General features: G+C 49.8%; 3 protein-coding genes across 3 annotated transcripts in view; 1 reads left to right on the forward strand and 2 right to left on the reverse strand.

Annotated features, from left to right (window-relative positions):
* The window catches only part of LOC309888259 (olfactory receptor 14C36-like), a gene marked incomplete at both ends in the record, with an annotated part of 130148 nt that overhangs the window by 71477 nt on the left and 45570 nt on the right, over window positions 1-13101 (reverse strand). The gene's annotated exons all lie outside the window — the stretch shown is intronic.
* LOC309888143 (olfactory receptor 14C36-like) lies at window positions 770-1711 on the forward strand (the record flags this gene model as incomplete). The annotated part of the gene is made up of 1 exon (XM_082780385.1): window positions 770-1711. The coding sequence occupies one exon, from the start codon at window positions 770-772 to the stop codon at window positions 1709-1711; it is 942 nt and encodes a 313-aa protein (XP_082636511.1).
* On the reverse strand, window positions 7878-8819 carry LOC309888144 (olfactory receptor 14J1-like; the record flags this gene model as incomplete). The annotated part of the gene is made up of 1 exon (XM_082780386.1): window positions 7878-8819. One exon carries the CDS (start codon window positions 8817-8819, stop codon window positions 7878-7880), a length of 942 nt encoding a protein of 313 aa, XP_082636512.1.

Raw genomic sequence — 13101 nt, forward strand, 5'->3', positions numbered from 1 at the left:
TTAAGACCCAGGTTTAGACAGTATAGAGGGCTGTGGAAAGGCTGAAAGTCCCAACAGGACCCAGGTCTTTGTGTCCAAGGGTATGGCAGTTGTCTCTGCCACTGAGGCCTATGAAGAGACAGCTGATCGTTAAAGCCCATGAGGAGACAGATTATCGTTAAAACATCAGGGCCTCATTGCCTCCTCGCCCCCACCCATGAACCAGGCAGGGGTTGTACCATTCTCCTGCACTTGGCCATGCACATCCCATCTCCTACTGCCCCACAAAGAGCCCTGAGTAACCTGTCAAGGAAAGGATCTCCCTTCCGAAGCACTTGGGGTCAAGGCCTGGCCCTTGTGCTTGGTGAAACACATCCAGTTTTCCTACACATCACTGTAACCTTCACACTGCCTTTGTCTCCTTGTCCTCACTGCCTCCAGGGTTCTGCTCTAACGAGCTCCAAGGGAGGCTGTGTGAGTGCTGGCCCTCAGGGGGACACTGCAGGAAACTTGCCTCTGACTTGGACTTCTGGAGAGATGTCTTCAATGGTCTCTGAGTGCCTGAGGTTTGTGGGCTCATCAGCAAAGCCCCCAGAGGGGTGATTGCAGTGCCTTGGGCTGGTGCTGTGCTGCTGAGCTGGGCCGGGCTCATGGGACAGAGAGAGCTCGTGGCAAGAGAGCCCTGGTGCAGAGAGACAGCTGTGGCCAGGAGCAGCTCCTTTGCACAGCACAGAGCAGCTCCTCTGCACAGCTTCCCTCCTTGGGAGAACCCTATGGTCAGAACCACCAAATGCCCAACATCAGCTCTGTGAGTGAGTTCCTCCTGCTGGCATTCGCAGACACGCGCGAGCTGCAGCTCCTGCACTTCGCGCTCTTCCTGGGCATCTACCTGGCTGCCCTCCTGGGCAACGGCCTCATCCTCAGCGCTGTAGCCTGCGACCACCGCCTCCACACCCCCATGTACTTCTTCCTCCTCAACCTCGCCCTCCTCGACCTGGGCTGCATCTCCACCACTCTGCCCAAAGCCATGGCCAATGCCCTCTGGGACACCAGGGCCATATCCTATCAAGGATGTGCTGCCCAACTCTTTTTCGTTGCTTTCTTGTTTGTAGCAGAGTATTCCCTTCTCACCATCATGGCCTACGACCGCTACATTGCCATCTGCAAGCCCCTGCACTACGGGAGCCTCGTGGGCAGCAGAGCTTGTGCCCAGATGGCAGCAGCTGCCTGGGGCAGTGGCTTTCTCACTGCTGTCCTGCACACGGCCAACACATTTTCCCTGCCCCTCTGCCAAGGCAATGCTGTGGACCAGTTCTTCTGTGAAATCCCCCAGATCCTCAAGCTCTCCTGCTCAGATGCCTACCTCAGGGAAGTTTTGTCTCTTGTGTTTAGTGTTTTTTTAGGCTTTGGTTGTTTTGTTTTCATTGTGCTGTCCTATGTTCAGATCTTCAGGGCAGTGCTGAGGATGCCCTCTGAGCAGAGCAAGCACAAGGCCTTTTCCACGTGCCTCCCTCACCTGGCTGTGGTTTCCCTGTTTGTCAGCACTGGCATGTTTGCCTACCTGAAGCCCGCTTCCATCTCTTCCCCATCTCTGGACTTGGTGGTGTCACTTTTGTACTCAGTGGTACCTCCAGCAGTGAACCCACTCATCTACAGCATGAGGAATAAGGAGCTCAAAGTTGCAGTGAGGAAAATGCTTCTATATGTGCTTCTTAAGCATCAGTGTTGTTAATATTATTGTGATTTGTATCATATCATTTTTATCTTTAGTAGTATTATCATATTGTAATCATTAATAATAATCCTCTGAGGACTACCATTGTATTTGAGAAATGGACATGACAGATTTTCATATTATTTTTCTTTTTTATTTTTTAAATGATTTTTAATATTGATTTAATTTATTTAGTAATTTACTTACTTTGAATACATCTTCTAATCAACCAATTGAACTAGGCTTCCTCTGTAGGTATAGTCAATCAAGAAAAGAGCATAACTTCACTGGTCTCAGCTGCCATCTCTTGCCATCTCCTCTGGAGCTGGGGGAGCAGCTGCAGCACGCAGGAGGGGCTCAGTGCCAAGAGTCCAGCTGACACATGCAGGAGCAGCCCCGGTGGCCCTTGGGGCTGCCCCTCACTGCCCACTGGGCTCTGCCTGTCTGCTGCCTTCGGGTCAGGGCTGCTGCTTCCCTGGAGCCATGAGCATGGCCAGCAGCAGGATGTGGCCTTTTCACTGCTGATCTCTTTTGGTCTCCACATTGTTCTCTTGTGCTCTTGTACGTTGGTTAGCCGTCATATCTCATGCACCTTGGTGACTTTCCTGATGTCCCTACAGTGGCATCTCTACCACATCATTGTACACCTCTTCTAAAGCTGGTGTCAGAAATACACCCTAGGTGATCCTCCCTGGACAGCCCTCTTGTTTTTCTGGGCTTCAGGATGGATCAGATTCCCATAGTGATCGCTGAAGGACAAAGGGCTGGACTGGGATCTGACTTCTTGGTAGCACACGGCCCAGAAAACAATACTTGGCCTTTCAGTGCCCTGGTAGTGTCCTGCATTTGCTCGGTCTGATGGCAAATGGCATTCTGGAGAGGAATATGGAGCTGTTCTATGGCACAGGCACTGTGTGCTGGGGATCTCCCAGGCAAGAGAACAGGGCTCCTGCAGCTTCACGGACCTCCATCAATGAGCTGGGGCTGGCCCCAGTGCGGGGGCTGCTGGGGAGGCCCAGAGCTGCCCTTGGGCCAGCAGCTGCAGTGCCTTGCGAGGGGCTGGGGCTGTGGGGCTCTGTTCTGCCTCAGCCATTTGAAGCATGCTGTACTTGAATTTATCAGCCTGAGTTTGCTAAAGATGACCCAGGAAGGTCATCAACAGATGTTCAAGTGTCTAGTTTAAGTAAGGGAGAGTATCTCAGCTTTCCAATGGCTATTTCAAATCCAGGTCAGTCCAAGGAACCCACTGAAGAAGAGGTTTGTCTTTGAAGGGGTTTTCTGTGCTGGACTGGGTTGCAGTTGCAGGGACAAAGTTCACTGCTGGCAGTGGAGGTGCCCTGGGAACTCCACCATGCTCCACCTGATTTTCCCAAAGAGCTCCGGCCTCCTGCAGATCTTTTCTGACATCTGCCAGTCCAAGGAAGTGCCTCAAACACAACGGGGCCACTGGAGGTTTTCCCTGGTTGCTTACGGTCAGACAGGTTAATGTCCCCTTTCCCAGCTGCCTGTCTGGACCTTTGCATTTCCCATGGTTCTCCTGGTTTGCCCTCTCTTTTCTCTTCAGTCATTCAGATCACTCTCACCAACCCAGTTGATTCTTTGAGTTTCAGTGAGTTCAAGCTCACCCATCTATCAGCAGTCTTTCTAATGGTTTCCTTAGTAAGACACTCATCATTTATCATTGAATTAGTATGATATGGATTCATATTAACACAATTATCTGAAATTTCCTATTACTCACTGAAAAATACATCATGTAGAGTCATCCTTTTGGGAAGGTAAACATCACTGGAGGCAACAAAATTAGGAACTTGAGTTTTTTTTTTTTTTTTTTTTTTTTTTTTGAAAATTGCAGCATGATTTCCTGTTTTTTGTTTTGAAATAGGAAAAACCCTGTTCTTCCCAACTAAGCAGGGCTTCAAAGGAGAAACCCTAGACCAATATATCCAGGAGAATGATGCTCTAAACTGAAACAGCCTTTGAAATGAGGAAAGATTTTTATTAGATGCTCTTAGAAATCTTCCCCCTTAACTAGAAAATGAAAGCTCTCCAATTAGCTGAACAAGTCTTGAATACTTGAAGAAAGTGGTAGGAGAGACATGGCTCCTTAGGAGTTTCTGTGTTTTAATGAGTTCCATGGTGTATTTTGGTGCTGAGGCTATGAAGCTCGGGTACTTAGAAGAAAGTGATGTAACCGCTTGACCAAGTAAAGTCAGAAGGAAAAGTAGAAGTGACTTGGAGTATGAATGGGCCCCACTGAGGGCTGTTACTAACAAAGCCTCCCCAGGGCATTATTAGGGCAGATAATTGGAGGCCATGGTTACAGACAGGCAAAGCACTGTGCTGAGAAAAGTCTTTGTTGGTTTTGGTGATGCAGAAGGGCCAAGGGTTAGCCCCAGCCACTGGGAGGAGAGATCCTGCACCCCCACGCATGGCTCAGGACTTTTCTTGGGGGTCTGAGGGATGTGGTGGGCAGTGTGATGCCATGAGAAGAAGACTGGTATTACACCACCCTGCCTCTCCATATCATCTATCATATCATTTTTATCATTACTAGTGTTATCATAAGTTTGTCATTAATAGTAATCCTAACAGAAATCAAAGAGTATTTGGGAAAATGATACAACATTTCTTAAATTATATTTCTTTGTTAGTATTTGAAAAATATTTCATTTTGGTTTTAATAATCTCATTCTTAGCATTCTGAATGTTACATCTTGTGTAAGGTTTGACCACATCATCTAATGTACATACAGAACCAGGCTTCCTTGGTAGAGAAAGACAACAAAGATGTCAGTGGAATTTCATTGGTCTCAGTATCCTTCTCTTCCCATCTCTTCTGGAGCTGGGGAAAGAGCCCCAGCATCCGGGAGGGGCTCAGGTCCAGGAGCCCAGCTGCCACAGTTAGGAGCAGTGTATTTGGATTAGACCTTGTGGATCTAGGTGACAGTCCTGTCTTCTCTATAGCCGGGCCGGCACAAAGCCTTTTCCATGTGCCTCCCTCACCTGGCCATGGTGTCCGTCTTCCTCAGGCCTGTCATGGTTGCCTGCCTGAAGCCCCCCTCCATTTCCTCCCCATCCCTGGATCTGGTGGTGGCAGTTCTGTACTGAGTGGTGCCTCCAGCAGAGCACATCCTCATCTGTAGCATGAGGAGCCAGGAGCTCAAGGATTCCTTGTGGAAATTGATGACTAGATGTGTCTTGGATGTAAGAAATTTCTGATCTGCTTCTGCACGTGACTTGCAATGTCAATAATTGGAGGAAGAGCCAGTATACCTGTTTGTGTTTCTTTTTTTTTTTTTCTGTGTTTTTTGTTTGTTTGTTTGTTTTTGGTGTGGTTGTGTTTGTGCATATTCTTATTACATTAATTCAGCTAATGAACACCCATTAAAATGAAATGGATGTACCTGTTGAATATAGCTCATAGACTCTGTACATGTGAAGCCATGCTCTCTGTGAATTTAACCTTAAGGAAGTTAAGATTTAACTGCCTTTTTTTGTCTGACATCCTTCCTCTGAGACCTGTTCTGGCCCTGCAGGGGCAGTGCCCATGTGCAGGGGTGCAGAGGAAAAGAGTCCCATCCCAGCAGCACGGCCAGGGAGCACCAGCGCTTGGGGCATGCAGAGCTGCTCTCTTGCCACTGCTGCCCTGTCCTGCTGAGCCCTGCTGGTGGGGTCAGGCCCGGCTGCTCCTCTCACTTGGTGCCAGTGCTGCTGTGGGGCTGGGCTGGGATTGCAGGCAGGGACAGGCGGTGGGCACGGCAGTGGCACAGCTGGCCTCCACTGCAGCACTTCCCTCCTAAGGGGGGATCTCCTCCAAGGTGGACTGATAAGAGCTCAAGTGCTCAGTCTGGTGTGAGCAGGCAGAGGACAGGGGTTGTCATGTCAGAGGTGTCAGCTTTTGCCTGAAGTCATCCTTTAGGACTGCTTTCAGTTTTCGACACAGAGGGGGCCACTGCCTCCAAGATGCTTGGGGCAAACTGTACCATGCATGAGAGTTTGGAAAAAGATAGCCTGGGTGCACAGAAACCATTCCATACCTAAAAGTTGGAGGCAGGAAACAAAATTTTGGGGTAGTAAAAGAGCTGCTGGGCACATTGTGCAGGGTTCACTTACAGCCTTTGTGTTATTTTCCATCCTGACTTAGGTGCCACATCAGTCTCAAGAAAGGAGTAGCCAAAACATATGAGGCAGATACTTTGAGATCATGAAAGCCATCAGAGAGCTGCCCCTAGGAAGATGACTGATATGGGGAAGTCAGGAGAAGCCTGGCCAGGAGAAATATGAGATTTGCGGGAGGGAAAAGGAGCTTGGCCAGCAGAAATGAATGATTTCTGTGAGGTTAGAATGTTCAGGTAATGTTGATTCTGCTGTAACACTGACTTCAAACAGTTATGTAAAGCCTTTCCCTTATTTTAACAAGTGATATTAATCCCCAAACCTCAATGCTACTCTACACCCTGACAGGAATCCACTGTTTTTATGCCTGACCTCAAAGTATCCCTTCAAGACAAAACACAGCCTATAGCCCCTTTCCCTTACCTTTACTCTCTTGCTTACCCAGATCTGATCAGCTTGTGGGCCACAAGGAGGAGATGGGTGGGAATGCTGGGATGAGCTCAGCTCTGCCTCAGCATCTCCTGCCCCAGCAGCAGGAATGTGACTGTGGCAGGGACTGTGAGGTCACTTCTGTCTCTGCAGTTGGTAGGGCAGCAGCAGGAACGTGTCACGCAAAGGGACTGGGAGGTCACTTGTGTCTGGAGGTGGCAGGTCACCCTTGCCTTCTCCCTGGGATCTGAACTTTTGGGCTGACATCTGGCAGTGGCCCTGCTAGGCCAGCAGAAGGCACCTGCTTGGCATGCTGACTGTTGGCATTGCTTCCTTGCAACACTGTGCAGGGCTGAGGAGGTGTCAAAATGAAGTTCTTCTAATAGCATCACAGTACCCACCACATCCCACAGACCCCAAGACTAGCCCTGATCCAGACACGGGTGTGCAGGATCTCCTCTCACAGTTCCAGGGGTCAGGCCTTGGCTCTTCTGCTTCACAAAAACCAACCAAGAATTTTCTTAGCACAGTGCTTTGCCTGTCTGTAACCATGGCCTCCAATTATCTGCCCTAACAAGGCCCTGGGGAGGCTTTGTTAGTAACACCCCTCAGCAGCGCCCATTAATACTCCAAGTCATTTCAAGTTTTCCTTCTGACTTTAGCTTCTCAAGTGGTTACATCACTCTCCTCTCAATACCTGAGCTGATTACAGGGGGACAATCACTTCCCTGGACCTGCTGGCCACACTGCTTCTTATGCAAGCCAGGATGCCGTTGGCCTTCTTGGCCACGTGAGCACACTACTGGCCCATATTCAGCCGACTATCAACCAGTACTCCTAGGTCCTTCTCTGCCAGGCAGCTCTCCAACCACTCATCTCCCAGCCTGTAGCTCTGCTTGGGGTTGTTGCACCCCAGGTGAGGAACCCGGCACTAGAACCCCAGAAAACAGAAGAGCAGGGAGCAACCTCTTGGCTATGTTCCTGGCAGCAGCTTTGGAGAGGCGTCCAGGCTTCTGGGTTTGCCCAGAGCAAGACCCTCCTGTTACTGTTGTGCTTGCAGGGAGGCAGCTGTGACCCAGGGTTGCACAGTGCCTGCTGCTGCCTGCAGGGACAGGGATGCCACTGCAGAGAAAACAGGTCTGTCACCAAGGTACATGAGATCTGAAAGCTTGTCGAAATAAAAGAGCACAGGAGAACACACTGGAAGCCAGAAGAGAGCAGCAGTGAAAAGGCCACGTCCTGCTGCTGGCCATGGCCATGGCTCCAGAGAAGCAACAGCCCCCACCCAAACTCCATGTAGCAGCTGGGCTCTTAGCCCTGAGACCCTCCTGTGTACTGGGGCTCCTCCCCCAGCTCCTGAGTGTATGGGAAGAGATGGCAGCTGATAACAGTGTAGTTCTGATGTGTTGTTTTATTTACTTTTTTATTGTGTTTCTCTACATAACCTGATTCTTTCAGTAATTAGATGACTGGGTATGATGACTGAGTAGATGACTGTAAATGAAAAAATAAAAATAAGAAAATCAGGTAGCAGGTTAATGATAACATAATTTAAATTAGAACAAATAATTTGTAGAAAATATTTATAGAGTAGTAACAAAAATTTTCCTCACAGTTCCTGAAATAATCAGGGAACTCACAGACATTGATTGCAAAGAAACACGTATCCAAAGAGTTTCCTTACTGCATCCTTGAACTCCTGGTTCCTCATACTGTAGATGAGGGGGTTTACTGCTGGAGGCACCACCGAGTACAGTAATGACACCACCAGGTCCAGGGATGGAGAGGAAATGGAGGGGGGCTTCAGGTAGGCAAACACGGCAGTGCTGACAAACAGGGAGACCACGGCCAGGTGAGGGAGGCACGTGGAAAAGACTTTGTGCCGGCCCTGCTCAGAGGGAATTCTCAGCACTGCCCTGAGGATCTGCACATAGGATAACATGATGAAAACAAAGCAACAAAATGCTAAAGAAACGCTAAAAACTAGTGCCTCAACTTCCCTGAGGTAGGCATGTGAGCAGGAGAGCTTGAGGATGTGGGGGATCTCACAGAAGAACTGGTCCACAGCATTGCCTTGGCAGAGGGGCAGGGAAAATGTGTTGGCCGTGTGCAGGACAGCATTGAGAAAGCCACTGCCCCAGGCAGCTGCTGCCATCTGGGCACAAGCTCTGCTGTCCAGGAGGCTCCTGTAGTGCAGGGGCTTGCAGATGGCAATGTAGCGGTCGTAGGCCATGATGGTGAGAAGGGAATATTCTGCTTCAAGGAAGAAAGCAAAGAGAAAGAGTTGGGCAGCACACCCTTGATAGGAGATGACCCTGGTGTCCCAGAGGGCATTGGCCATGGCTTTGGGCAGAGTGGTGGAGATGCAGCCCAGGTCGAGGAGGGCGAGGTTGAGGAGGAAGAAGTACATGGGGGTGTGCAGGCGGTGGTCACAGGCTATGGCACTGAGGATGAGGCCGTTGCCCAGGAGGGCAGCCAGGTAGATGCCCAGGAAGAGCGCGAAGTGCAGGAGCTGCAGCTCACGCGTGTCTGCAAATGCCAGCAGCAGGAACTCACTCACAGAGCTGATGTTGGGCATTTCCTGCTTCTGGTCATGAGGTCCTGCACAAGGAACAGAAAAACACTGAGAGTTTATCAGAGTTATCTTAACAGAGTTGTCTTACAAAAAAAAAAAAAAAAAAAAAAAAAATCTTCTATGACTTAATTTCACATTTCAGAGGAAAAATCATTCCATTTTTCATTTAATCCCTCCCAAATGATTCTCCACTTCCATTCAGACTTTTGACAGGTCCTTTTCATGAGTTCTGGCTGGTGCTGCTAGAGGGTGTCACTGAGAGCACAGGACTTGCTGTGGGCAATGTGGGAGTCAGTTCTGCCCTAAGTTAGTGGTAAAGATCATATAGTGATTTTTATTTTGTCTCTTTTGTGCTAGCAGCCCCACTGTACTCAAAGTAAAACCTTGTGTGTCATCAACGTGGTGATGGCTTCAGTGCAGTGTCCTTGGAGAGCACATCAAGTCTGTGTGTTAGTCCTAGTGTCAACTGCCCTGTGCTGGTGTCTCTTTGACCTACTGGACAATTGCACTCCTGTGTTTGCCTGAAACAAACCAGGATACTGCTGAGAGCAGAGACATCCAGGCTTAAAGTGCCCATCTCCAGACCCCTCACCCTGTCCCTGTACTCCCCTTCCCCCAAGCACACCGAGGGCTCACGCCATGGGCATGTGAAACCCCCATCCCCAGCCAGCCTGCAAACAAGACCAGCAGCAGCACGGCCAGCTGGAGAAGCCAGGAGGAATGCCAGCGTGCTGCTGCCAGGGGAGGCAAGGCCAGGGAGGGACAGAGGGACACTCAGCACACCCTCCTGTGCTGCAGCTCTGCCTGCAGAAGAGGCAGCTCCTGCTCATTGCAAATGCTGTTTGCTCTGCTTTGGCCTGCAAACACCTCTCAAAGACAGAGGATATCAGGGGGGTTCTAGCTCCAAAAAATCAGCGAGGATAAAACCTGAGAGTACCACAATATGATGTTGGTGCAGTCCGTGAGATGACGTTTGGGAAGGTACTTTACAAATTTCACCACTGACATATCAATTTCTCCTATGCTCCAGGAGTCTCAGTCTCCTGTACAACCCTGAAAATTCATTACCATGAAACCTTCATCCACTCCACTGCAGGAATATGAATACACTGACTGAAAAAAACGTCTTGCTTTTCAGGTAGTCTCTGCCCTGGTCTTTCTCTTGAAAAATCCAATTTTAAATGCCATTCTCTAACGCATTTTCTACTCCTCACTGGAGAAACAGAGAGACCCACCCTGCCAGATGCTATCAGCCGTCAGATGTGCCAGCTGTAGAAGACCCCTCTGGCAACCCCACCTGCACTGCCCTGCTGCCAGAGCCTCACGGTGTCAAGAGCCTGCAGATGTGTCCTGCCACACGCTGCCCTCTGTTGTTGCGCTCCTCAGTGCCTCCAAGCCCTCTCTCCTTCTCTCCTCTCTGTGTGCCAGCTGCGGTCAGAGCCCCCAGCCCTGCTGCGCTGTGCAGAGGAGCTGCTCCTGGCCACAGCTGTCTCTCTGCAGCACTTGCCAGGAGCTCCCCTTGGGCCCAGGAGCCCAGCCCAGCTCAGCAGCACAGCACCCGACCATGGCATCGCTTGCTCTGTGCCCTTGGGCTCCCTCGAGCTGTCCCCAAGGCCTCAGGGCTGACAGCTCCCCGAAGGCAGCAGGGTCTCTGCTGGGGTGTGGTGCCTGAAGTAGACTGAAGTCTTTGCTGACTGCTCCTTGCTGAACTTGGGAGAGACTGATTTTAGAAGTGTGATTTATGCTATTTATGTTTGATTGTCCATCGTGAGTAAAATGATTCCCTCCCTTAACTTCTATTGTTTTCCCACTGCATGGCAGGATACCTTAGCCACAACTGCCAGGGATCATTTCACCCCTCTGAATGTGTCCTAACAAGAGAGGGGGAAACTGAATGCTCTAAAAGGTTTTCCATGAAGGGAACTGGATACTAAGACACCATTTGTTGAGTTTTCCCAGCAATCCAAATGGAAGATCCTCTACCCATACACAGATCTCTTCTTCCTCTCTCGCATGACCAGCACGGTGACTGGGATGTGGAACACCCTCTACACTGTTCTGGTGCCTGACACCAAACACCTGCAGATGCCGTGCTTCCTTCTGGGGACCATGCTCCATGGTCAGCCCTGGGCGGTATGTCATCCCTGTTCTCTGCAAGGCTCGAGTAGTGGAAGGTCTGGTTCCAGAAGGCAGCTGTACATGAACCAGGGGAATTTCTCTCATGTACAGGAATTATTTCTTCTCCTCCCAGCCGTTGTTCTGTGACCCCAGTGTCGTGGACACCTTCTGTGGTTTTGCCCCATTGCTGGAGCTGTCCTGCAGTGCCACAGTGATACTCACAGTCTTTGCTTTCATAATCTACAGTTTGGATCCAATCTTCCTCTTCCCTCTCATGCAGTTTTCATGTGTGTGTGTGTCCTGTATTGGCAGGCCAAGGCCTTATCCACCTGCTCTTCTGTCCACACGAGTGTCACTGTTTTCTATGATACTGCCATCACAGTCTGTGAGAAGCCCAAATACAGCCCTCCTCAGAGATCTTCATGAAGCCCTTTCCTAAACCACCATCCTCCCAGTCAGTCCTCAGGTTGCCTAGAGGTGGTATTGGAAGGGTGAGAGAAGTTCAAGTGGATCTGCAGATGTCATCATAAGACCTATCTCAAAGACCTTGGAAAGGACAGATAGATCAAAGACATTCCTCAGAACATGGAAATGACAGATGTCAAACTCATCTGCTAATAGGAGGGCAAGCAGAAGGATGATAAAGCCTAATCAAGGAATAAAAAGCCAGCCTTAGCCTTAGCCCCCAAACCAGACCTAAACTGAAGTCCTCAAAGCTTGCCCTTATCCTAAACCTTGAGCAGGATCCTTGAGCAAAACACCAATCCCTCCCTCGATGCTTTGCCATTCCTTTGACCCTGGAGGGTGACCTCTAATCCCTAAACATTAACCTGATCATCTAACCCCCAAAGCCCTCCACCATGCACACAGCACATGTCAGCTTCAACCCCACTCCTACCCCTAACTTCAGCTGCTTGTCCCCTTGGGGTAGGGCAGGGACTGTGAGGCCCTGCAGCAGTCCCATGGCATTGGAAGAGGCATGTGAGGTGACAGGTATGTGATCAGATCACAGGCCACAAGGAGGAGCTGGCTGGGAATGCTGGGATGATGTCAGGTGTGCCTCAGGATGTGCTGGGCCTGCAGGAGGCACATGGCTGTGAAGGAGGCTGGGAGGCCACTTCTGTCTCTGGAGGTGACAAACCAGCAGCAGGAAACGGCACAGTCAGGGACCATATAGGGCAGAAGCAAGCACAAAGCATTGAAGATGATGGCGAGGCACCTTCTGTTCTGGTCATGTGATAGACCACAGGAAGGCTGATGGCATGGGAGTCATGCTTGAGGTACAGATTTTGAGACCATAGAATCAGAGAATGGCTCCTGTTGGAAGGAAACTTAAAGGTCATCTAGTTCCAACCCCCTGGCCATAAGCAGGGATGCCCCCTATGAGATCAGGTTGCCCAGGGCCTCATCTACCCTGCTCTTGAACAGTTCCAGGGATGGGGCACCTCTAAAGTCTCTTGGCAACCTGTTACAGTGCCTCACCTCCCTCTGAGTGAAGAGTTTCCTCCTAACATCTAATCGAAATCTCCCCTCTTTTAATTTAAAACCATTCCCTTGTCCTATCATTATCTAATTGAAAAAAGAGTCACTCTCCATCTTTTTTATAAGCCCCCTTTAAGTACTGAAAGGCCACAAAGTGGTCACCCCGGAGCCTTCTTTTCTCCAGGCTGTAGTCCCAGCTCTCTTAGCCTTTCTTCATAGGAGATGTGCTCCAGCCCCTTGATCATCTTTGTGGCCCTCCTCTTGACCCGTTCTAACAGATGCACATTATTCTTGTGCTGCGGGCCCCTGTCGTGGATGCAGGACTCCAAGTGGAGCCTCACAGGGGCAGAGTAGAAGGAGTAGAAATAGAAGTGACCGGTACAGAATGCACTCTCACTGTCAATCTCACTGTCTATGTCACAGATAAAGATATTAAACAGCACCAGTCCCAGGACAGACCCCTGAGGTACAACACTTGTCACCAGCCTCCATAGGACATAGAGGCGTTGAGCACCACACTCTGGGTGTGATCTTCAGGCCAACTCCTTATCCACTGAATGATGCACCCATCAAATGCATATCTCTCTAATTTGGAGATCAGGATGTCATATGGGACAGTGTCAATGGTCTTACAGAAGACCAAGTAGATGACGTAGGTCTGTCTTCTCTTGTTGTCTGATGTGGT

Source organism: Aythya marila (assembly GCF_965140915.1).
Source record: "Aythya marila genome assembly, chromosome: 28".
NCBI classification, from domain to species: Eukaryota; Metazoa; Chordata; class Aves; order Anseriformes; family Anatidae; genus Aythya; species Aythya marila.